The following is a 23,321-nucleotide window of genomic DNA, read 5'->3' as shown; positions in this document are numbered from 1 at the left end:
AATTCCCCATGTCTGCCTTTCCACTTATGGGACAACCCCAATCATCAGATCCCGATTTCCTCTACTGGAGAGGGCACTCCAGGCTCACACTTATTGTGATTATCACACACTTGATGCATGTGCTCGGCCAGGCCTGTTGCTCTTCTCCCTATCCCTAGGTATGTTACCCCCACTCCATTTTTCCAGGATCAGGCCATATTATCAGGGGATAGCGACACTTGTGGGTGCCCGATGATCTGCCGCTTTATAGAAAGTTCCCCATTAGAGAAATAAAGAGCTGGGTAAGCCTATCCCTCTGGACAGAACACGTCCCCCTTTCTAGGTGTCTGCACACGGCTGTGATTTATTGGCAGCATGTGTTGGGCTCTGTGGGACGCAGATGACGAATGACGTGTCAGGACGGCTTTGCAGCTGAGCCGGGTTTATATATAGTATCAGGGTGACAATTGTGTACCGGGAAGATGTTCTGTGCCTCTGAGGGAAGGAAAGATCTGTGCGGCGTTCCGAGGGAGCAGAAGATCCGCCAAGACATCTTCATCGAGCTTTGACCCAAAGGGATCTGAAATATAGCAGGAGAAGAAGGTTATCGGTCCGGGTGGGGGAGGGCCTGCGCGGCATTGCGGCTGGACATGGTCCTTCGGTGACACAAGCTGTGATCAGTTTCCTTGGCCAGGAAAAGCGCACAACAAAAAAAAAAATGTGAATTGCACAACCACCCAATCACAGGGCTGTTTAATTTCTCCAACCCACCACACACCGGTTCTATAGACCGGTTCAATATATGAGTATTTATTAAGAAAAAAAAAAAAAAAAAAATGCTTAAAAAAATGCAAAATATAAAATAAAAAAATGCTTATAATATAAAAACATATATACAATTTTTTTTTTTTTTTTTTTAGCAGAGACCTCTAGAGAATTAAATGGCGATTGTTGCAATATTTTTATGCCCCACGGTATTTGCGCAGCGGTCTTTCAAACGCATTTTTTGTGAAAAAAAAATACACTTCCAAGAAAAGAAAAAAAAAAACAGTAAAGTTAGCACAATTTTTTTATATATTGTGAGAGATGATGCTGCACCGAATAAATAGATACCCAACATGTCACGCTTTAAAATTGCACACACACTCGTGGAATGGCGGCATATGTTAGCTAAAAAATCTCCATAGGCGACGCTTTAAAAAAAAAAAAAAAAAAAAATGTAAGGGTTACCAGGTTAGAGTTAGAGGAGATCTTTTGCTAGAATTATTGCTCTCACACCGACAATCGCAGCGATACCTCACATGTGTGGTTTGAACACAGTTTACATATGCGGGCGCGACTGGCACGTGCTTCTTTTGCTGCGTGAGCACGCAGGGCGCTTTACTTTATTTTTTTACATTGTCCCTGACGACATTTATTGCTATCACAAGGAATGTAAACATCCCTTATGGCAGTAATGGGTTACATAGTTAGTCAGGTTGAAAAAAACAAACACACACACACAAGTCCATCTAGTTCAACAGTAAAATAAAAAATTTCAGGTGGTGACAGGTACTCTTTATGGAGGGATCGGGGGGGGGGGGGGGGGTCTAAAAGATCCCAAATTCCCTCCATCGCACTTAAAAGTATTCAGATCTGCAAAACCGGTGATTCTGAATACTGTGATTTTTTATTTTTTTTGTAACTGGCGCCATTGGCAGCCGGAAAAAAAAAAACGCAAGTGATGTCGCTTCTGTGTTTTTACATAGGAGACTATGGAAGCCCTTTCCGGCTTTTGTTCCAGTCTCAGCCTAGCCGGCGGAAGGGCCAGATCAGGTCTCCTGGTGGGAAGGGAGGCACCGGAAGAGCAGCGGATGGGGGGGGGGTGGGTATGCCCTCCCGCCCCTTTAGGATAACCGTTAAACAGCTTTTAGCCACTTCGTTTGTGGTCATTAACAAGCCGACTGCCAGCTCTACAAAAACCGGTACCGGTGTGACGCCTTCAGCTGCACGCATCATCCCGATATAACCGTCAAGCCGAGATCGCATACCGCGTTTCTCCGAAAATAAGCCCGGGTCTTGTTTTCATTTTGGCAACAAAGGACACAGTAGGGCTTATTTTAGGGGTAGGTCTTGCCATGTAATGTGCTGTCTTCTCTTCCCCTTTCTCTCCCTGCCTGACAGGAATCCCCGGAGTGAACAGAGATAAATGCTTGTAAAATCGATTTGTATCTTGAATCTAGTTGCGAGGGCAAATCGATTTTTTTTTTTTGCATATGTCAGCGCTCCGCGGACTACGCCTAAAAATCCTGCCCGCAGCTCGCCGTGATCCTGGGAAAAGGCCTTTTCCCATTATCGCGGCGAGCAGGATTTTTTAGGCGAGGTCGCGGCTTCGGCCTAGTCAGCGGCCTTTTCCCAGGATCGCGGCGGACTAAGCCGAAGCCAGGGCCCGCAGCCCACCGCGATCCTAGGAAAAGGCCGCGGCCTTTCCCCTCGCCTAAAAACTTAGGATCAGCGCGGTATCCATGAAAAAAAAAAAACTCGGTTTACATCGTGAATCGAGTTTTTTCTTCTTTTTTTTTTTTTTTTAATTGCAATTTGTTGGGCCTAAAATTGCAGATTTCTTTGGGCCTAAAATTGCAGATTTCTTTGGGCCTAAAATTGCAGATTTCTTTGGGCCTAAAATTGCAGATTTCTTTGGGCCTAAAATTGCAGATTTCTTTGGGCCTAAAATTGCAGATTTCTTTGGGCCTAAAATTGCAGATTTCTTTGGGCCTAAAATTGCAGATTTCTTTGGGCCTAAAATTGCAGATTTCTTTGGGCCTAAAATTGCAGATTTCTTTGGGCCTAAAATTGCAGATTTCTTTGGGCCTAAAATTGCAGATTTCTTTGGGCCTAAAATTGCAGATTTCTTTGGGCCTAAAATTGCAGATTTTTTTTGGCCTAAAATTGCAGATTTTTTTTTGGCCTAAAATTGCCCAGCTCTAGTAAAATCCTACAATTTACTCTATTACAGTATTATATAATGTACAATGTGTGCGTTTCTGTAATATAATTGTGCCAAATACCTTCGTTATAGAGCAGCTCTGCGCTTCTGTGACCCGCTGGAGCTCTCTTCCCCGCAATTATATTAGAGAAACACACACATTGTACATGATATAATACTGCAATAGAGGTGATTATAGGATTTTACAAGCATGTTAAACTAGGGCTTATTTTTGGGGTAGGGCTTATATTGCAGCCCTCCTGGAAAATAACGGTAGGTCTTTTTTTCGGGGTAGGTCTTATTTTTCAGGGAAACACGCTATGTGCGTACGGTCGGTGCTTATAGGTTATAGGTTTTTAAGGCAAACTTATCCTTTAAAATATGGGTGAAAAAAAAAAAAAAAAAAACACATGAACCCTTTTTCTCTGCCAGTGATCCAAGTGAACACAAAGCCCATCTGACTGCATTGCTATGTGCCAACAATCTCCACCCCCCCTTTATATATCCATCTGTAAAAGCACAGATAACTCGAGCTTTGAATTGCAGTCAGCAATGTATTTATGGCATGTGGCTTCCACCCACCAGAGAAGTCCCAGCCCTTATATTATTATCTACACCAGTCCAACGCCGTCCTTCCTGCTGCCATTTATACAGATCCAAGCAGAACAGAGACGTCACCAATCCGCCCCCCTTAATTACACCCTGAATGGAAGGAAAAGTCAATTTGTAGGAGATGAAGACAAACGGCACTCTGCTGGAACACCACAGAGGGAGGGAGAAGAGAAAAGACATCATTACACCCGGAAGAAAAGACTTCTTTTATGTGCCATTTAATGCAACGCATGAAGACTTGGAAGAATCCCATCCCCCGCCGACCCCACATGCTAAAATTATCAAAAAAAAAACTGAAGGAGGGGGACAAAAATGTATCAATGATTGTGTCGGGTAATAAGATGATCTGAGGCCACCAACCTTCTAGAACAGGGGTCCCCAAACTTTCCGAAGAAAAAGCCAGCTTATTCTTTGGACTTTGGGGGGGGGGGGGGGGGGGGGACAATGCCCAATCTTTGGTATTGAGGGGGAAAAATTGTTGGTGTCTGTGGGAGAAATCGTGCCCCATTTATTGGCGTCATTGGAAGGGATAATGCCTCAAGGGTCAGATTAAAAAGGCAAGAAAAGGGCCCCAGGGCAAAATGGCACGGTTTTGCGTTAAACTTAATTTTTCTCAGCACGTCGTCGTGTTTTACGTCACCGCGTTGGACACGATTGGATCTTTAACCGATGGTGTGTAGTAGGGTTGTCCCGATACCACTTTTTTAGGACCGAGCACAAGTACCGATACTTTTTTTCCCCATGTACTCGCCGATACCGATTACCGATACTTTTTTTTAAAGGCAGCCACGTGTCCCCAAAGGCAGCCACGTGTCCCCAAAGGCAGCCACGTGTCCCCAAAGGCAGCCACGTGTCCCCAAAGGCAGCCACGTGTCCCCAAAGGGAAAGCCACGTGTCCCCAAAGGGAAAGCCACGTGTCCCCAAAGGGAAAGCCACGTGTCCCCAAAGGGAAAGCCACGTGTCCCCAAAGGGAAAGCCACGTGTCCCCAAAGGGAAAGCCAAGCGCTCTGTCCCCGCCGCCGTCCAGTTGATCAGCGCAGGGAACATTACAGCTTTCATTTGAATAGCCGTGTGTTCCCCGCCGCACCTCATCACATATAGCCCCTCCCCCTTGTCCGGGCACTTTGATAGACAGAACACCCATCCAATCCTGGGATGGGTGATCTGTCTAGCAAAGTGCCCGGACAAGGGGGAGGGGCTATATGTGACGAGGCGCTGCAGGAAACACGGCTATTCAAATGAAAGCTGTAATACTCCCCACGCTGATCAACTAGGCGGCGGCAGGGGGGGGGGGTGCTTGGCTTTCTCTTTGGGGACTAGACGGCGGCAACAGCTCTCTTCCTGCTCTCTGCCCCCTCTCCACCCGCTCTCTAAAAAAGTATCGTTGAAGCATCGGGAGCATTTGCGCGAGTACAAGTACTCGCGCAAATGCTCATTACTAGTATCGGTATCGGAACAACCCTAGTGTGTAGGCAAGGCTGATGAAAGTCAGCTTCATCGGATATCTGATGAAAACGAACCGATGGATTTTTTTCATCAGACGAACCAATCGTGTTTCTTTACTGTGGGACAGTGAAAGTAATATTTACAGTAGCGATTTGCTTTTTTGTACTATAAAAGGGATAATTTTAGTTGTTATAACCCCATTATATTACTGGCCGATTAATCGATTATGAAAATTGTAATCGATTAATTTCATAATCGATTCGTTGTTTCGGCCCTAGTTGGGTCTCTACCCTTGCCAGCTAGGTCTGTGCAGCAGAGCTGTATAAATATCAGGACCGGATAGACACAAGTCAAATCCGTTGTCAGGCAACGGTTCTCCCTTTCATACATTTGTCCGTAGTTTAGCATTATTTATAGCTCCGGCCTGCAGCACCCCCGATACAGAAAACCGTGTGATCCTCAGTGTGATGACAAAGCAGAAGTGTCCGGAGTCACGATAGCACAAAACGCTGCGCTCCCTTCTTCTCCGGGATCTCTCGGTACAAAAGCAGAAGTGTCCGAAGTCACGAGAGCACAAAACGCTGCGCTCCGTTCTTCTCCGGGATCTCCCGTTACAAAGCAGAAGTGTCCGGAGTCACGAGAGCGCAAAACGCTGCGCTCCGTTATTCTCCGGGATCTCTCGGTACAAAGCAGAAGTGTCCGGAGTCACGAGAGCACAAAACGCTGCGCTCCGTTCTTCTCCGGGATCTCTCGGTATAAAGCAGAAGTGTCCGGAGTCACGAGAGCACAAAACGCTGCGCTCCGTTCTTCTCCGGGATCTCCCGGTACAAAGCAGAAGTGTCCGGAGTCACGAGAGCACAAAGCGCTCTGTTCTTCTCCGGGATCTCCCGGTACAAAGCAGAAGTTTTCGGAGTCACGAGAGCACAAAACGCTGCGCTCCATTCTTCTCCGGGATCTCTCGGTACAAAGCAGAAGTGTCTGGAGTGACGAGAGCACAAACGCTGCGCTCCGTTCTCCGGGATCTCTCGGTATAAAGCAGAAGTGTCCGGAGTCACGAGAGCACAAAACGCTGCGCTCCGTTCTTCTCCGGGATCTCTTGGTACAAAGCAGAAGTGTACGGAGTCACGAGAGCACAAAACGCTGCGCTCCATTCTTCTGCTTTGTACCGAGAGATCCTGAAGAAGGGAGCGCAGCGTTTTGTGCTCTTGTGACTAGGGACACTTCTGCTTTGTACCGAGAGATCCCGGAGAAGTGTCCAGAGTCACGAGAGCACAAAACGCTGCGCTCCTTTCTTCTCCGGGATCTCTCGGTACAAAGCAGAAGTATCCGGAGTCACGAGAGCACAAAACGCTGCGCTCCCTTCTTCTCCGGGATCTCCCGGTACAAAGCAGAAGTGTCCGGAGTCACGAGAGCACAAAACGCTGCGCTCCGTTCTTCTCCGGGATCTCTCGGTACAAAGCAGAAGTGTCCGGAGTCACGAGAGCACAAAACGATGCGCTCCATTCTTCTGCTTTGTACCGAGAGATCCCGGAGAAGAAGGGAGCGCAGCGTTTTGTGCTCTCGTGACTCCGGACACTTCTGCTTTGTACCGAGAGATCCCGGAGAAGTGTCCGGAGTCACGAGAGCACAAAACGCTGTGCTCCCTTCTTCTCCGGGATCTCCCGGTACAAAGCAGAAGTGTCCGGAGTCACGAGAGCACAAAACGCTGCGCTCCCTTCTTCTCCGGGATCTCCCGGTACAAAGCAGAAGTGTCCGGAGTCACGAGAGCACAAAACGCTGCGCTCCCTTCTTCTCCGGGATCTCCCGGTACAAAGCAGAAGTGTCCGGAGTCACGAGAGCACAAAACGCTGCACTCCGTTCTTCTCCGTGATCTCTCGGCACAAAGCCGCTTCTGCCCTTAATAAGGCCGTGAAGCAGAAGTGAGAAAGCAGATCATCGCTCTCTCAAACTATGTGACCTACTTAGAGAGCGGGAGCTGCCGGGGCGCCGTGCTTATATAAGAGCTGTCAATCGCTCCCTATTATCGGTCTCATCCATTTCTATTCAGCGGGAAGCTTCCCTTAATGAACACGCCGCATACTTCATGCATGGCCGCTCTAAGTACCGAGAGGGAAGCCTCTGGAGGGACAGGATGGTTTAAAAGCATCAAACGAAAAGGGCTGCGGTTTTCTTTTTTTGGGTCCAAGACAATGGAACAAAAAAAAAAGTTTGACATTAAAGTTTCTCAGGCTGACAGCGCAAAACCAACACCGACCGCGAAATGAGATCATCATCATCGCTGATAAACGCATCCCGCTGCGATAATCAGGATGGGGCTTTGGGGACACATTCCCTAAAGAGGCCGCATGTGTGTTACAGAGACTGCAGACCGACGTAAACGCACTAAAACATCAGCTGTATAGATAGGTGGGTGGCTCGGCAATAACAAAAAGTGCTTGAAAAGCCTCAGACATGAAATGGGAGCAAAGCACATCCCCTCTATAGTGTGTACTTGCCTCAGTCCAGAGCACCAAGTGTCATTTCGGTCTACTGCCTCCTTCCTGACAAGTTTCCCTGACACCAAAAAAAAAAAAAAAGTGATGGGGGGAGCAAGCTCCACCACACAGCCAGTGCCCTGAGGTGGCCCGCCACGCCTTGCTCTGGGGTGGGCCCCGGCCCCGCCTTGCTCTGGGGTGAGCCCCGGCCGGCAAGCCCAGATCGCAGGTTCCAGATCCACCAACTCCAAGCATCAGCACGAAGAACAGAGCCGCAGCTAGAGGAAGCAGAGCTGATGCTTCCTGTATAGTGCCGCCTCCTTCACAGGTGGAGTGATACCAAATGTACTCCGCCTGTGACAGGAAGCCTCGGCTCTGCCCTCTACTCCAGCCGCATGCTTCTGTCACTAATGCACAGGAACCCACGATCTGGGGCAGTACCCGTACCAGTGGCCATACCAGCCCTGGGGGACAGCCAGCTGCAGCCACCAGTCATAACCACCTGGAGAACCCCCCCGAGCCAAGCCATGACCTGGATAAGAGAACCCCCCAGAGCCAAGCCATGACCTGGATAAGAGAACCCCCCAGAGCCAAGCCATGACCTGGATAAGAGAACCCCCCAGAGCCAAGCCATGACCTGGATAAGAGAACCCCCCAGAGCCAAGCCATGACCTGGATAAGAGAACCCCCCAGAGCCAAGCCATGACCTGGATAAGAGAACCCCCCAGAGCCAAGCCATGACCTGGATAAGAGAACCCCCCAGAGCCAAGCCATGACCTGGATAAGAGAACCCCCCCAGAGCCAAGCCATGACCTGGATAAGAGAACCCCCCCAGAGCCAAGTCATGACCTGGATAAGAGAACCCCCCCAGAGCCAAGTCATGACATGGATAAGAGAACCCCCCCCGAGCCAAGCCATGACCTGGATAAGAGAACCCCCCCGAGCCAAGCCATGACCTGGATAAGAGAACCTCCCCGAGCCAAGCCATGACCTGGATAAGAGAACCCCCCCCTGAGCCAAGCCATGACCTGAATAAGAGAACCCCCCTGAGCCAAGCCATGACCTGGATAGGAGAACCCCCCAGAGCCAAGCCATGACCTGGAAAAGGGAACCCCAGAGCCAAACCATGACCTGGATAAGGGAACCCCAGAGCCAAGGCCATGACCTGGATAAGGGAACCCCAGAGCCAAGGCCATGACCTGGATAAGGGAACCCCAGAGCCAAGCCATGACCTGGATAAGAGAACCCCCCGAGCCAAGCCATGACCTGGATAAGAGAACCCCCAAGCCAAGCCATGACCTGGATAAGAGAACCCCTCCGAGCCAAGCCATGACCTGGATAAGAGAACCCAGAGCCAAGCCATGACCTGGACAAGAGAACCCCCCGAGCCAAGCCATGACCTGGATAAGAGAACCCTGAGCCAAGCCATGACCTGGATAAGAGAACCCCGAGCCAAGCCATGACCTGGATAAGAGAGAACCCTGAGCCAAGCCATGACCTGGATAAGAGAGAACCCCGAGCAAAGCCATGACCTGGATAAGAGAGAACCCTGAGCCAAGCCATGACCTGGATAAGAGAACCCTGAGCCAAGCCATGACCTGGATAAGAGAGAACCCTGAGCCAAGCCATGACCTGGATAAGAGAACCCCCCCCCCCGATCATATACCCATCATCCATCCACCCCCGATCATCTACCCATTTTCCATCCACCCCCGATCATCTATCCATCCACCCCCGATCATCTACCCATCATCCATCCACTCACCCCAGATCATCTACCCATCATCCATCCACCCACCCCAGATCCCCAATCATACACCCCAGATCCCCAATCATACACCCCAGATCATCTACCCATCATTCTCTCCCCCCCCCCCTTGATCATCTACACATCACCCATACATCCCCCGATCATCTACCCATCCACCATCATCCATATTCCGATCATATACCAATCATCTACACACCATACACTGCCCCCCCTCCGATCATCTACCCATCATAGACCCCCCCCCCTATTATACACCCCCCTGATCATCTACCCATCACACATCCCCCCATTATCTGTAACCAGCAGAATCAGTTCCCTGGAAGTGTCTGGTTTAGGAATCATTCACTTGTTCTTAGGGCGCCCTTACAAGGTGGAGTGTGTTCTTTGTGACACGGCATCCATGTTTGTGCGTCCTGCAGCTGACGGGCCACATTTCCCAGAATAGAAGCAGCCTTTGCCAGGGTGGTGGGGGGGGGGGGGGGGTTTGCAGTGAACAATGTCACATTCAGTTACTAATCAGAAAATGGCTGCAAGCAACTGGCAAAGGAAGGAGAGCTGGCTGGCAACACAGCTGTGTATCCAGGATTGTGTGCGTCTAGACATACTATACCCCCATCGCCAATACACCCTCCGAGCGTCTCCGAGCGTCTCACTTCTGAGGGGTTATATGGCCAGAGGAACTCTGCGGAGAACAGGCAGATTTTACTGCAAAGGTGAACGGCAATTCATTGGACTCTGAAAACACACGGGGGAGGGGCAATAATAATAATATCTACATTTAAATGTTATCACCTGAATTCAAATTACCTCCAAGCCAGAAATCTCCACTTCTGTCTAATAGAGGCTGCGGAGCTTGGAGCGAGCCGCCCATACATACATGGGATGGACATTCTGCCGGTTCAGCAGGGACCATCTGAATTCCGAACCGTCTGACAGGGGTGCCCAACCTTTTGAGGAGCCAGGGCCACTTTAGTGACTTGGTAACCGGTCGCGGGCCACAATGACCGTAGCGGGCGGATGGCAGGTCTGTGTCCACTCTGCATATGTAGAGCAGACACAGACGCAGCCCGCTCTACCCTAAGAGCCCTCCGATTCGCCCAGACAAAAGGGGACAGATCTTTTTTTTATGCAGATCGGATTGAGGATAGGCGGATGTAAACGGACACGAGTGTTTACATCTGCCGCTCTATAGAGGTGAATGGAGGGTCCGATTGGATCCGCATGAAAAACAGACACGCAGACCCGATCGTGTAAAAGGGGCCTAAGGCCGCTTTCACACTGATGCAGTGGTTTACCTGCATCTCAACTGACCTTCACTTCTTCCTCAGGATTCCTGCAGCTGGTGGCTGTCCCCCAGGTGGTTATGACTGACGGCTGCTGCTGGCTGTCCCCCAGGGCTGGTTTGGCTACTGGTACGGGTACTGCCCCAGATCGCGGGTTCCTGTGCATTAGTGACAGAAGCATGCGGCTGGAGTAGAGAGCAGAGACTCTGCTTCCTGTCACAGGCGGAGTACATTTGGTATCACTCCACCTGTGAAGGAGGCGGCGCTATACAGGAAGCATCAGCCATGCTTCCTCTAGCTGTGGCTCTGTTCTTTGAGCTGATGCTCGGAGATGGTGGGTCTGGAACCTGCGATCTGAGCGGGGCCGGGGGCCACCCCAGAGCAAGGCCGGGGCCGGGGGCCAACCCAGAGCGGGGCCGGGGGCCAACCCAGAGCAAGGCCGGGGGCCAACCCAGAGCAAGGGCCCAACCCAGAGCAAGGGCGGGGGCCCAGAGCAAGGGCGGGGGCCCAGAGCAAGGGCGGGGGCCCAGAGCAAGGGCGGGGGCCCAACCCAGAGCAAGGCCGGGGGCCCAACCCAGAGCAAGGCCGGGGGCCCAACCCAGAGCAAGGCCGGGGGCCCAACCCAGAGCAAGGCCGGGGGCCCAACCCAGAGCAAGGCCGGGGGCCCAACCCAGAGCAAGGCCGGGGGCCCAACCCAGAGCAAGGCCGGGGGCCCAACCCAGAGCAAGGCCGGGGGCCCAACCCAGAGCAAGGCCGGGGGCCCAACCCAGAGCAAGGCCGGGGGCCCAACCCAGAGCAAGGCCGGGGGCCCAACCCAGAGCAAGGCCGGGCCGGGGGCCACCCCAGAGCAAGGCGGGGCCGGGGGCCACCCCAGAGCAAGGCGGGGCCGGGGGCCACCCCAGAGCAAGGCGGGGCCGGGGGCCACCCCAGAGCAAGGCGTGGCGGACCACATGTGGCCTGCCTGCCAGCCAGCAGTTAGGCACCACTGATCTCTGACCACCACTCAAGGACAGCAAAGAGATAAGTGATGCATAGACCCCAAGATGGAAAGCCGATGTGCTCCTTCAGTGCTACTGGTAGGGGGGGGGGGGGGGAGAAGTGTTCTTCTCTTGTTATGTAAAAGGATTTTAAAATTCAGAAAACCTGACCGCTTGACCCGCATTGCTGCTTCCAGATTAGACCATCATGGATGTGTCTTTTGCCCTTTATGTGTAGTTCACACGGGCTTCAGCTGTGCCCATCATCGCGATTTCCATAACACACAGGTACGGTATTATACATACTTCGAAGGCTGGATGAACGCAACTACACAAAAATTGCCAAGCCTAAAAACAGATCGTTAGAAAAAGTTCCTTCTATTTTAAGATGCAGCCCAAGCCGCGGGACCATGTGAACTTGTTGGTGGGAGTGGTTTTCACTGATGCGGAATCAGAAACCAGTATGGTTACCATGACAACCAGAGCTGCGCTCTCTCTTTCTCCATACAGCTGCCAGATATAATTGGGGGTGACAGGCCAGAAAAGAAATCTTCCTGTGAACGTCTATGTACAATATGGCTGCAAGTCAAGTCAATGGCGCCGCCGCCACCCCGCTTCCTGACTCAGCTGGAAGGAAAGAAGAGTGCGAGCGAAAAGCATGCGGCTACATAGACCACCCCGGGGGGACTGGTGATATGACATGGCGGTGCACAAGGCCCAGAAATATTTATACTGTAACTTATATGAAGAGAGTTTATCATAATACACCAAGTCATGTGACCAATGACATTGTCATGGTCCAAAGAAGTTGAGGTCACGTGCTCAGCGTCATATCCAGAAGTTGTCTTTGGGAAATGGACGTATGAGTGCTGCCAGCATTGCTGCAGAGGGTGAAGGGGTGGGGGAGGGGTCAGCCTGTCAGTGCTCAGACCATACACCGCACACTGCATCAAATGGGTCCCAGAAGGAAGCCTCTTTTCAAGATGATGCACAAGAAAGAGCCACAGTTTGCTGAAGACAAGAAGACCAAGGACATGGATTACTGGAACCGTGTCCTGTGGTCTGATGAGACCAAGATAAAGGTATTTGGTGTCAGATGGTGTCAGGCGTGTGTGGCGGCAACCAGGTGAGGAGGACAAAGACAAGTGTGTCTTGTCTACAGTCAGGCATGGTGGGGGGAGTGTCATGGTCTGGGGCTGAGTGCTGCCGACACTGGGGAGCTACAGATCATTGAGGGGACCATGAATGCAGATATGTACTGAAGCAGAGCATGATCCCCTTCAGAGACTGGACCGCAGGGTAGTATTCCAACATGATAACCACCCCAAACACACCTCCAAGACCACCACTGCCTTTGCTAAAAAAGCTGAGGGTAAAGGTGATGGACTGGCCAAGCATGTCTCCAGACCTAAACCCTATTGATCATCTGTGGAAGGAAGGTGGAGGAGTGCAAGGTCTCCGACATCCACCAGCTCTGTGATGTCATCATGGAGGAGGGGGAAGAGGACTCCAGTGACAACCTGTGACCTCCATGCCCAAGAGGTGGAAAATAACAGTGGCCACACAAAATATTGACACTTTGGGCCCCAATTTCGACATTTTCACTTAGGGGTGTCCTCACTTTTGTTGCCAGCGGTTTAGACATTATTGGCCGTGTGTTGAGGTATTTAGAGGGGGACAGCAAATTTACACTGTTAAGCTGCTTTCACATTGCAGCGTCGAGCCGCGGTGACAGTATAGCCGTGCGAATTTGTAGCGCGGCTATACCATCGTGTTTACCGCGATATTCGGGCGCTAGCGGTGAGGTTTTAACCCCTGCTAGCGGCCGGAAAAGGGTTAATACTGTCCGCGTTGCGGGCGGTATTACCGCGCTTTCCCACTGATTTCAATGGGAAGGCGCGGTATAGGAGCGGTGAACACACCGCTCCTATACCGCGGTAAAGATGCGGCTAGCAGGACTTTTGGAGCGTTTCTGCTAGCGCACCGCTTCAGTGTGAAGGCCTTCGGGCTTTCACATTGAAGACTACAGGGCATGATTTTTCATGCGGTATAGCAGTGCTATTTTTAGCGCTGTACCGCATGAAAAACGCCCCAATGCGAAAGGGGCCTTAATGCCGGTTCACACAGGGGCAGCACGACTTGCCGAGCGACTCGGCAAGGCGATCTGCCCACGACTTCACAGGCGACTTGCAAAATGACTTCTGTATTGAAGCCAATGCAAGTCGCCGCAAAGTAGCACCAGAAGCTTTTTCCAAGTCGGAGCGACTTGAGATGCTCCTATTAGGACGGCTCCACAGTAAAGAACGGAGCGCGACTTATTAGGCGGCCAATGTCTTGTTTCCACTGAGCGGATCAGTACGCTATTTTGGGTGTTTCCATTATGAAAGCGTGCCATAAACCGTAGCGGACCATTCTGGGTCCTGCTTCAGATGTGGGGCCATAGGGAATGGAACGGTTCCATTAGGGCGGAGATGCAATACATTCCACTGACTGGTGGGCGCGCTAGGCATTTTTTCTAAATCCTGTATGGTCCCCGACGGTCCGATTTGCAGTGGAAACGCTCATGAGAATAGACTGGTTTACTGACCCGAACCGATCCGCTCAGTGGAAACGAGGCATAGGTCGCCCGTGAGAACCGGCTCTTAGGCTCCATTCACATGAGGATCGCTCCATAGACATCGCTCCGTAGGAATGGAGTCTGCCTGCTGCCGCCAGCTAAGCGGGAGATCAGTCCGCAGATCTCCGTGGGGCCGACGGATGACAAGCTCCTCTCTGCTCACTGAGCGGGGAGGGGCTTGTCGGGCACCGCTGTCTCCTATGGAGCGATCCGTTTTCATCAGATCTTACCCGATCCCTAGGACGGATTGGGGCGTGCGTCCCATACGTCTGTTTTTAGCGGATCGGGTCGGATGTCAGCGGAGATGTCTCCGCTGACATCCGACGCTCCATAGGGATGCATGGGTCGGGTTCAGGTCCGCCGTCAAAACTGACAGGCGGACCCGAACGGTCCCCGTCCGTGTGAATGAGGCCTTTAAACAAGCGATACACTCACTACTTTACATTGTAGCAAAGTGTCATTTCTTCGGTGTTGTCACATGAAAAGAAACAAGAAAAGATTTACACAAATGTGACCTAGGGGTGTACTTACTTTTGTAAGATACTGTAGATAAGCCAGATCTAAAACACTGATCGTTCTATACAATAGGCGATCTTTCACAGCTCTTCCACGCTCTATTTTTACAGGCGGCACGCACTTGTGACAAATCTCATAAGTAGGTCACACAACTCCCATTCTGAATTCAGCAGTAAAAAAACGCCATCATTCTTCTCGCCATCGCGGCCTGTAAAACGGTATGAAGAGCGAGCCAATCATTGTAAACTATACTAGAGGATCATATAGAATAGAGAGGAGAGCCCATCAAAGAAAAAAACACGATTGATGGACAATCTGCAATTAAGGAGACTGGACTGCCGACAATCAGAACTCCCGGGTTACAATGATGCGGGGGGGGGGGGTCTCAAAGCTGGGATTGGGGGGGTTCAGATTCAGAGATCACTTCACCTGATATTAAAAGTTCTGTATTTATTTCTTCAAATCAGGGGTCTCGAAACCATCTAAACAAAAGGGCCAGTCTACTGTCCTTCAGACTTTAGGAGGGCCGGACTGGGGCCATTGGGAGTAGAAAATGTTTAGTGGGGGTAAACAATACCATATCTTTGGTGTCAGTGGGAGGACTGGTGCCCCATTGTTGGTGCCAGTAGAAGAAATTGTACCCCTTTTGATAGGGTCAGTTGGATAAATAGTGCCCCATTGATATTCCATTCCACCAACCCACGACAGCTTATCTGACAATCCAACAATCCAGCAGACACGATCCATTGGATTCCCCCCCAGAATAACGAGACACAAGCTCTGTTCTCTGGTCCCAAACGAATGAATACTTTAATGGTAAACCCAGCTCTTCTTATACAGTTAGCAACCAAATATGGACAATGACTCAACTGCACCCACAACATGACACAAGGATTTCAAAACACATTCCTGTAGATAATGACATTCAGATAATCTACATGAACTAATTACTAATCATCACCCAGACGTTCTGACTCTGCGATAAGTTATTCTCACCTGCTACACAATCCACATTCCTTTAGTGAACATAAGTCAGACGTCTGACCTTTAGAGGGTGCCAAGTCACATCACATATTATTAGCAATAGTTTTTTCACACAAAACGGTGCTAATTGGCATCACACAATGAAAAGGTCTGTAGAAGCCAGGACTTAATTAGCACCTCAACAGTCTATGTTCCACATTGAATGAGACACTCTATTGACCTGTTGGGTTCAGAAACAACTACCTGTAATATTTCAAGATATCCTGCAATACATTGTGAATTATCATTACTGTCCCATCTCATGTAATTCAAGATATCATTTCTCAGTCATCCTATGCCCCTATTGGACATAGGATGACCCTAGACACAAGAGTCATTAGTGAAGCTGGCACAGGAGTACCCCGCATCCTTCAAAAGTCTCTGGGTATCACGGGCCATTCCGTTACAAGCAACAAGAATGATTCCCCATTGTTGGTGTCAGTGGATGATGGAATAATGCCCCAAGGGCCGGAGATAAAAGGCAAAAAAAAGGGCAGCATCTGGCCCCAGGGCCGCAGTTTGGAGAGCCCTGCTCTAAATGAACAAACCTGTTCTGCATGTGCAGTGTAATGGTTCTGCACAAAGTATGATGATAAAATGCCTCAGTTGCTTGCGCTCTCAACAAAAAACCGTCAAGACATCAAATGGCTGGCATCATGACTGATCACATGTGCAGTACCATGGCAACTGCAGATCAAACAGAGGCCAAGATAGCAGCAAAGGAAGAGGGATTAGTCCCGCTGTAACATAATTGCCGCTGTCTACAGTTGTACTGCAGGGCGATTGGCATAGGAAAGCCGGACGATGTACAGTGGAACCTCAGATTAAGAGTATAGTCCGTTTCGGGAGAATGCTTGTAATCCAAAGCACTCGCATATCAAAGCGAGTTTCCCCATTGAAGTCAATGGAAACGAAAATGTGTTCCGCATGGACTTCAAATGGCATGCAATACCACACGTGGCCAAATACGGGGGGGGGGGGGGGGGGGGGGTCGCCGCCGGAGAGCCTTGGAATCTGCGAAAAAGTCCCGAGGACACTTCGGCTGACCTCGGAAAGACTTAGTTCCCAAGGTCAGCCGTGCTGTCCTTGGGCCTTTCCGAATGGCGCTGATTGGCGAAGTTCGGCTCTGCTCCGGCTCCGCCCCACCTCAGGCCAAACACGGTACTGCACCCTGCTCTGGTCTAAATCCTGCTGGTTTTGCAAGACAACACTCGCAAACCGAGTTACGATTTAAAAAAAAAAAAAAATAGTGCTTGAATTGCGAAACGCTCGTTAACAGCAATTCGAGGTTCCACTGTACTTGTACGAGGTTCGGGGTGCGCACAGCACAAGCTTGGCAGATTTCAGTTAATGGTTTTGGCTGAAATCATCTGTGTCCAATAAAGTGGAACCTCGGATTACGAGCATAATCCGTTTCTGGGAAAATGCTTGTAATCCAAAGTACTCGCATATCAAAGCGAGTATCCCAATAGAAGTCAATGGAAACAAAAATAATTTGTTCCGCATTGACTTCTATGGCATGCAATAGCGCATTTAGCCAGTGGTAGGGGGCGCTGGAGAGCCTCGGGAACTACTAGGAAAAGCTCAGGGACAGTTCAGCTGAACTCAGAAACCTCAGGAACGGAGTATCTCCGCGTATTTATGAAAGGCTCCAGCACCCCCGCTTCTCAGGACAAACGCAGTACTGCACACCGCTATGGCTTGTATCCTGCTGGTTTTGAGAGGCAACACTCGCAAACCGAGTCAGGGTTTAACCACTTAAGGACCCCTTCACGCTGATATACGTCAGCAGAATGGCACATCAACGTATAGGTACGTTGTCCTTTAAGCCCAGCAGTGGGGTCGCGGGCGCGCTCCCGCGACCCGGTTCAAAGCTCCGTGACCGCGGGACTGGCGGACCCGATCGCCGCTGGAGTCCCACGATCGGTCCCCTGAGCTGAAGAACGGGGAGAGGTGTGTGTAAACACGTCTTCCCCGTTCTTCACTGTGGCTCCGTCACCGATCGTGTCATCCCTTTTATAGGGGGACACAATCGATGACGTCACACCTACAGCCACACCCCCCTACAGTTGTAAACACACTTCAGGGAACACATAACCCCAACAGCGCCCCCTGTGGTAAAACTCCAACTGTCATTCTCACAATAAACAATGCATTTTAAATGCATTTTTTGCTGTGAAAATGACAATGGTCCCAAAAATGTGTCAAAATTGTCCGAAGTGTCCGCCATAATGTCGCAGTCACGAGAAAAAAAAAACGCTGATCGCCGCCATTAGTAGTAAAAAAAAAAATGTTTCTTTTTTTTAATAAAAATGCAATAAAACTATCCCCTATTTTGTAAACGCTATAAATTTTGCGCAAACCAACCGATAAACGCTTATTGCGATTTTTTTTTGCTGTGAAAATGACAATGGTCCCAAAAATGTGTCAAAATTGTCCGCCATAGGTGGGACAGTTCAGCTGAACTCAGAAACCTCAGGAACTGAGTATTTCCGAGTATTTATGAAAGGCTCCAGGATAAACGCTTATTGCGATTTTTTTGCTGTGAAAATGACAATGGTCCCAAAAATGCTATACACTGTCACTGTACTAATGACACTGGCTGGGAAGGGATGAACATCTAGGGGGCAATCAAGGGGTTAATGGTGTGCCCAACAATGCGTGCTGATTTTTACGCTACGATTTGGCCGTTTTTCCTCTCCCTATTAAAAAACGTTTTTGTGGTTTTTTTCACCAGACTAGTGACTGGGTGAGCTGTGGGACTGGGCGTTAATATTTGATTGACAGGCTTCCGACGGTCGCATACATCGCGTTACGTGTAGCCGAAAGTCGGTGCGGCTCTATACGGCACCTGCGCACCGACGTTGGGCTACTTTCGGAAAATCGTGACGCAATGGATGCGACCGTCGGAAGCCTGTCAATCAAATAGGAACGCCCAGTCCTGAAGACCATACCCGGAAGCGGTGGAGAAGATCTCTCTAAAACGGTAAGTACTGCTTCGATTTAAAAAAAAAACACCCGATTCCCCTTCACAAAATGAGCCTCAATCTAATGTTAAAAATTAAGATTTTGGGTGAACCTCCACTTTAACACTTGCTGGTTATTGGCATTTCTTTCCTCACGCGCTGTCATAGCATGAGGAGAGCAGGTAATTGGCCAGAGTGACAGGGGCCCATCTACACTGATAATCATCATGGCACTGATCGGAGCAACCCCATCCACGCCCATCGGCGCAACCCCATCCACGCCCATCGGCGCAGCCCCGATCAGCAATGAAAAATTACTCATTTGCAAGCCAAGAAAAAACTTTCAAAATTTGTGGTATTTTTTCATTTGTTTAGACCAGGGGTCTCCAACCTACGGCCTCTCCAGTTGTTCAGGAACTACAATTCCCATCATGCCAAGTCATGTCTGAATGTCAGAGCTTTATAATGCCTCATGGGACGTGTAGTTCCGCAACAGCTGGGAGGGGCGTAGTTTGGAGATCCCTGGTTTAGACAAAAAATAAAAACCCAGTGGTGATTAAATAAATACCACAAAAGGAAAACGGTCTCCAAAAAAAATGATATACCGTATTTTCCGGCGTATAAGACGACTTTTTGGATGCAAAAAAATGCATCCAAAGTCGGGGGTGGTCTTATACGCCGGGTACGGTCTCCGTGCAGCTGCGATCGTCATAATTTCAAAGCTGCGCGCCGTCTTCTCAGCGCGTCCTCGCTGTCCTGTGATAGGCGGAACAGAAATCTTCCCAGCAGCGCCTCTGTTCTGTTTTCCGCCTATCACGGATGCCTTCTCATCCTCGGACGAGAGGAGAAGGCATCCGTGATTGACGGAACATAGAACAGAGGCGCTACTGGGAAAATGTGTTCTGCCAATCACAGGACACGCTGAGAAGACGGCGCGCGGCTTTGAAATCATGGACACTCGCAGCAGACGGAGACTGTCACCGGCCTGCAAAACGTGAGTGATGGCACAGTGGGGGGGAAAGTGGGGGCATGCAATGTGATGGCACTGTGGGGGCATGCAATGTGATGGCACTGTGGGGGCATGCAATGTGATGGCACTGTGGGGGCATGCAAAGTGATGGCACTGTGGGGGAAAGTAATGTGATGGCACTGTGGGGGAAAGTAATGTGATGGCACTGTGGTGGCATTTAATGTGATGGCACAGTGGGGGCATGTAATGTGATGGCACAGTGGGGGCATGTGATGGCACAGTGGGGGCATGTGATGGCACAGTGGGGGCATGTGATGGCACAGTGGGGGCATGTGATGGCACAGTGGGGGCATGTGATGGCACAGTGGGGGCATGTGATGGCACAGTGGGGGCATGTGATGGCACAGTGGGGGCATGTGATGGCACAGTGGGGGCATGTGATGGCACAGTGGGGGCATGTGATGGCACAGTGGGGGCATGTGATGGCACAGTGGGGGCATGTAATGGCACAGTGGGGGCATGTAATGGCACAGTGGGGGCATGTAATGGCACAGTGGGGCTTGGAAAAAAAGGGGGTAGTCTTATACAGTGAGTATATCCCAAAACCCAAATTTTTCCTGGAAAATTAGGGGGTCGTCTTATACGCCGAGTCGTCTTATACGCCGGAAAATACGGTACATTTTATTTGGGTACAGAGTTGTATGGCCACACAATTGCCAGTTAAAATGGCGCAGTGCTGAACAGCAATTAAAAAAAAATGGCCTGGTCATGAAGAGGGGAAACACCTTTTGGCGGTTAATGTTTCTCTGGTCATCTTATATAAAGTATATTAATAAAAAAAAATAAAGTCTATAGGTCTCCTCCACTGTATACCAAATTATTAATATGAGTGGCCTTTCCACAGCGGTTGGGAAATGTGATCTGTGATGGGACTTGGTTGAGCTCCCAGTTGCTTTCATATGTGGATAATTGTAAATAAAACATGTCATTAAAGTCCAACGCCGGGCTGCCGAGTCTCACAATGAACACGCAACACAATAGAAGGAGAGAGATCACTTCCTACAACCCATAATTATGCTTCTGGAGGACTGCAGTAGCCACACATGTTCCGGGGTTGGGGAGCCTGAACATCTGGAACAAATGTTTTCATTTAGGAGGGGGTGGGGAGAAGCCCAAGAGGGAACTTTCACTTCACAACATGCAAATAAATGTCTTTATAGGTGGACAGTTTATAAATGTGATGGGTGGAGGAAGCGTCTGTGGAGATCAGAGGAGAAAGATCTAGTCTGTCACACAAGTAGGTCATTCGATGATTAGTTTCTTTACCACAAGATCTAAAAAGATGAACACTGCCACCTAGTGTACACACCCGGGTATTGTACCACACTCCTCGTACACTCTCCCCGGTATTGTGACACACTCCTCGTACACTCTCCCCGGTATTGTGACACACGCCTCGTACACTCTCCCCGGTATTGTGACAGTGGATATGATACAGGAGGAGAAGATGGCCAGAGACGGTGGATATGATACAGGAGGAGGAGAAGATGGCCAGAGACGGTGGACATGATACAGGAGGAGGAGAAGATGGCCAGAGACGGTGGACATGATACAGGAGGAGGAGAAGATGGCCAGAGACGGTGGACATGATACAGGAGGAGGAGGAGAAGATGGCCAGAGACGGTGGACATGATACAGGAGGAGGAGAAGATGGCCAGAGACCGTGGATATGATACAGGAGGAGAAGATGGCCAGAGACGGTGGATATGATACAGGAGGAGAAGATGGCCAGAGACCGTGGACATGATACAGGAGGAGGAGAAGATGGCCAGAGACGGTGAACATGATACAGGAGGAGGAGAAGATGGCCAGAGACGGTGGACATGATACAGGAGGAGGAGAAGATGGCCAGAGACGGTGGACATGATACAGGAGGAGGAGAAGATGGCCAGAGACGGTGGACATGATACAGGAGGAGGAGAAGATGGCCAGAGACGGTGGACATGATACAGGAGGAGGAGAAGATGGCCAGAGACGGTGGACATGATACAGGAGGAGGAGAAGATGGCCAGAGACCGTGGACATGATACAGGAGGAGGAGAAGATGGCCAGAGACCGTGGATATGATACAGGAGGAGAAGATGGCCAGAGACGGTGGATATGATACAGGAGGAGAAGATGGCCAGAGACGGTGGACATGATACAGGAGGAGGAGAAGATGGCCAGAGACGGTGGACATGATACAGGAGGAGGAGAAGATGGCCAGAGACGGTGGACATGATACAGGAGGAGGAGAAGATGGCCAGAGACCGTGGATATGATACAGGAGGAGAAGATGGCCAGAGACGGTGGATATGATACAGGAGGAGAAGATGGCCAGAGACGGTGGACATGATACAGGAGGAGGAGAAGATGGCCAGAGACGGTGGACATGATACAGGAGGAGGAGAAGATGGCCAGAGACGGTGGACATGATACAGGAGGAGGAGAAGATGGCCAGAGACCGTGGATATGATACAGGAGGAGAAGATGGCCAGAGACGGTGGATATGATACAGGAGAAGATGGCCAGAGACCGTGGACATGATACAGGAGAAGAAGATGGCCAGAGACCGTGGACATGATACAGGAGGAGAAGATGGCCAGAGACGGTGGATATGATACAGGAGGAGAAGATGGCCAGAGACGGTGGATATGATACAGGAGGAGAAGATGGCCAGAGACAGTGGACATGATACAGGAGGAGATGGCCAGAGACGGTGGATATGATACAGGAGGAGAAGATGGCCAGAGACGGTGGACATGATACAGGAGAAGATGGCCAGAGACGGTGGACATGATACAGGAGAAGATGGCCAGAGACAGTGGACATGATACAGGAGGAGAAGATGGCCAGAGACAGTGGACGTGATACAGGAGAAGAAGATGGCCAGAGACAGTGGACGTGATACAGGAGAAGAAGATGGCCAGAGACAGTGGACATGATACAGGAGAAGAAGATGGCCAGAGACAGTGGACATGATACAGGAGAAGATGGCCAGAGACGGTGGACATGATACAGGAGAAGAAGATGGCCAGAGACGGTGGACATGATACAGGAGAAGAAGATGGCCAGAGACGGTAGACATGATACAGGAGAAGAAGATGGCCAGAGACGGTGGACATGATACAGGAGAAGAAGATGGCCAGAGACGGTGGACATGATGTAGTAGGAGAAGATGGCCAAAGACGGAAAAAGCGGACATGAAAAAGCGGACATACGGTCCGCTGGTGTGAAAGGGTCCTAAATGACCCCTCTTTGGAAAGCAGACAGTCCTTTGTACTTATATTTTATTTTGTTAAAGCTTCCATTACTTTTTTTTTACATACTGTGACCAGCGTAATATGCGTTACCATAGTAACACTACACCGGGGAGGTGATAATCACTGTTCAAATCAACCTTTTTTTGTTTAGGAATAAAATCCATTCATTCAGTGTAGACTATTGTGGTTTGCAGCGATTGGCCACGGTTAAATCACATGTAAGAGATGGGCCACCATTGGTCTGGTCTGTACTATGTAATCACCGACCATTCACAGAGATCAAAACAGAATAGGAAACAATAAAGGGTATGAATGGAAATCATTCATCGTGCACAATTGTCATGAAATTTGCTGTGATTGGTCACAGCGATCACATGGTACAGATGGGCTGCGATTGGCCCTTCCAGTACCATGTGATCA

At 50.0% G+C, this 23,321-nt stretch overlaps 1 protein-coding gene across 20 annotated transcripts in view; it reads right to left on the bottom strand.

Moving 5' to 3' along the window:
- MAP4 (microtubule associated protein 4) overlaps nucleotides 1-23,321 on the bottom strand; it is a 253,956-nt gene that overhangs the window by 130,026 nt on the left and 100,609 nt on the right. For 18 of the 20 annotated variants that reach the window (XM_040355307.1, XM_040355322.1, XM_040355319.1 and 15 more), the window contains exon 5: nucleotides 455-559. The exons of the other annotated variants lie outside the window; for them this stretch is intronic. In XM_040355307.1, coding sequence (XP_040211241.1) covers nucleotides 455-559 — 105 coding nt within the window. The remainder of the gene's footprint in view (nucleotides 1-454; nucleotides 560-23,321) is intronic. 20 annotated transcript variants of the gene reach the window in all.

Source organism: Rana temporaria, chromosome 5 (genome assembly GCF_905171775.1).
Source record: "Rana temporaria chromosome 5, aRanTem1.1, whole genome shotgun sequence".
NCBI classification, from domain to species: domain Eukaryota; kingdom Metazoa; phylum Chordata; class Amphibia; order Anura; family Ranidae; genus Rana; species Rana temporaria.
This window is presented reverse-complemented; position numbering and strand designations above follow the sequence as displayed.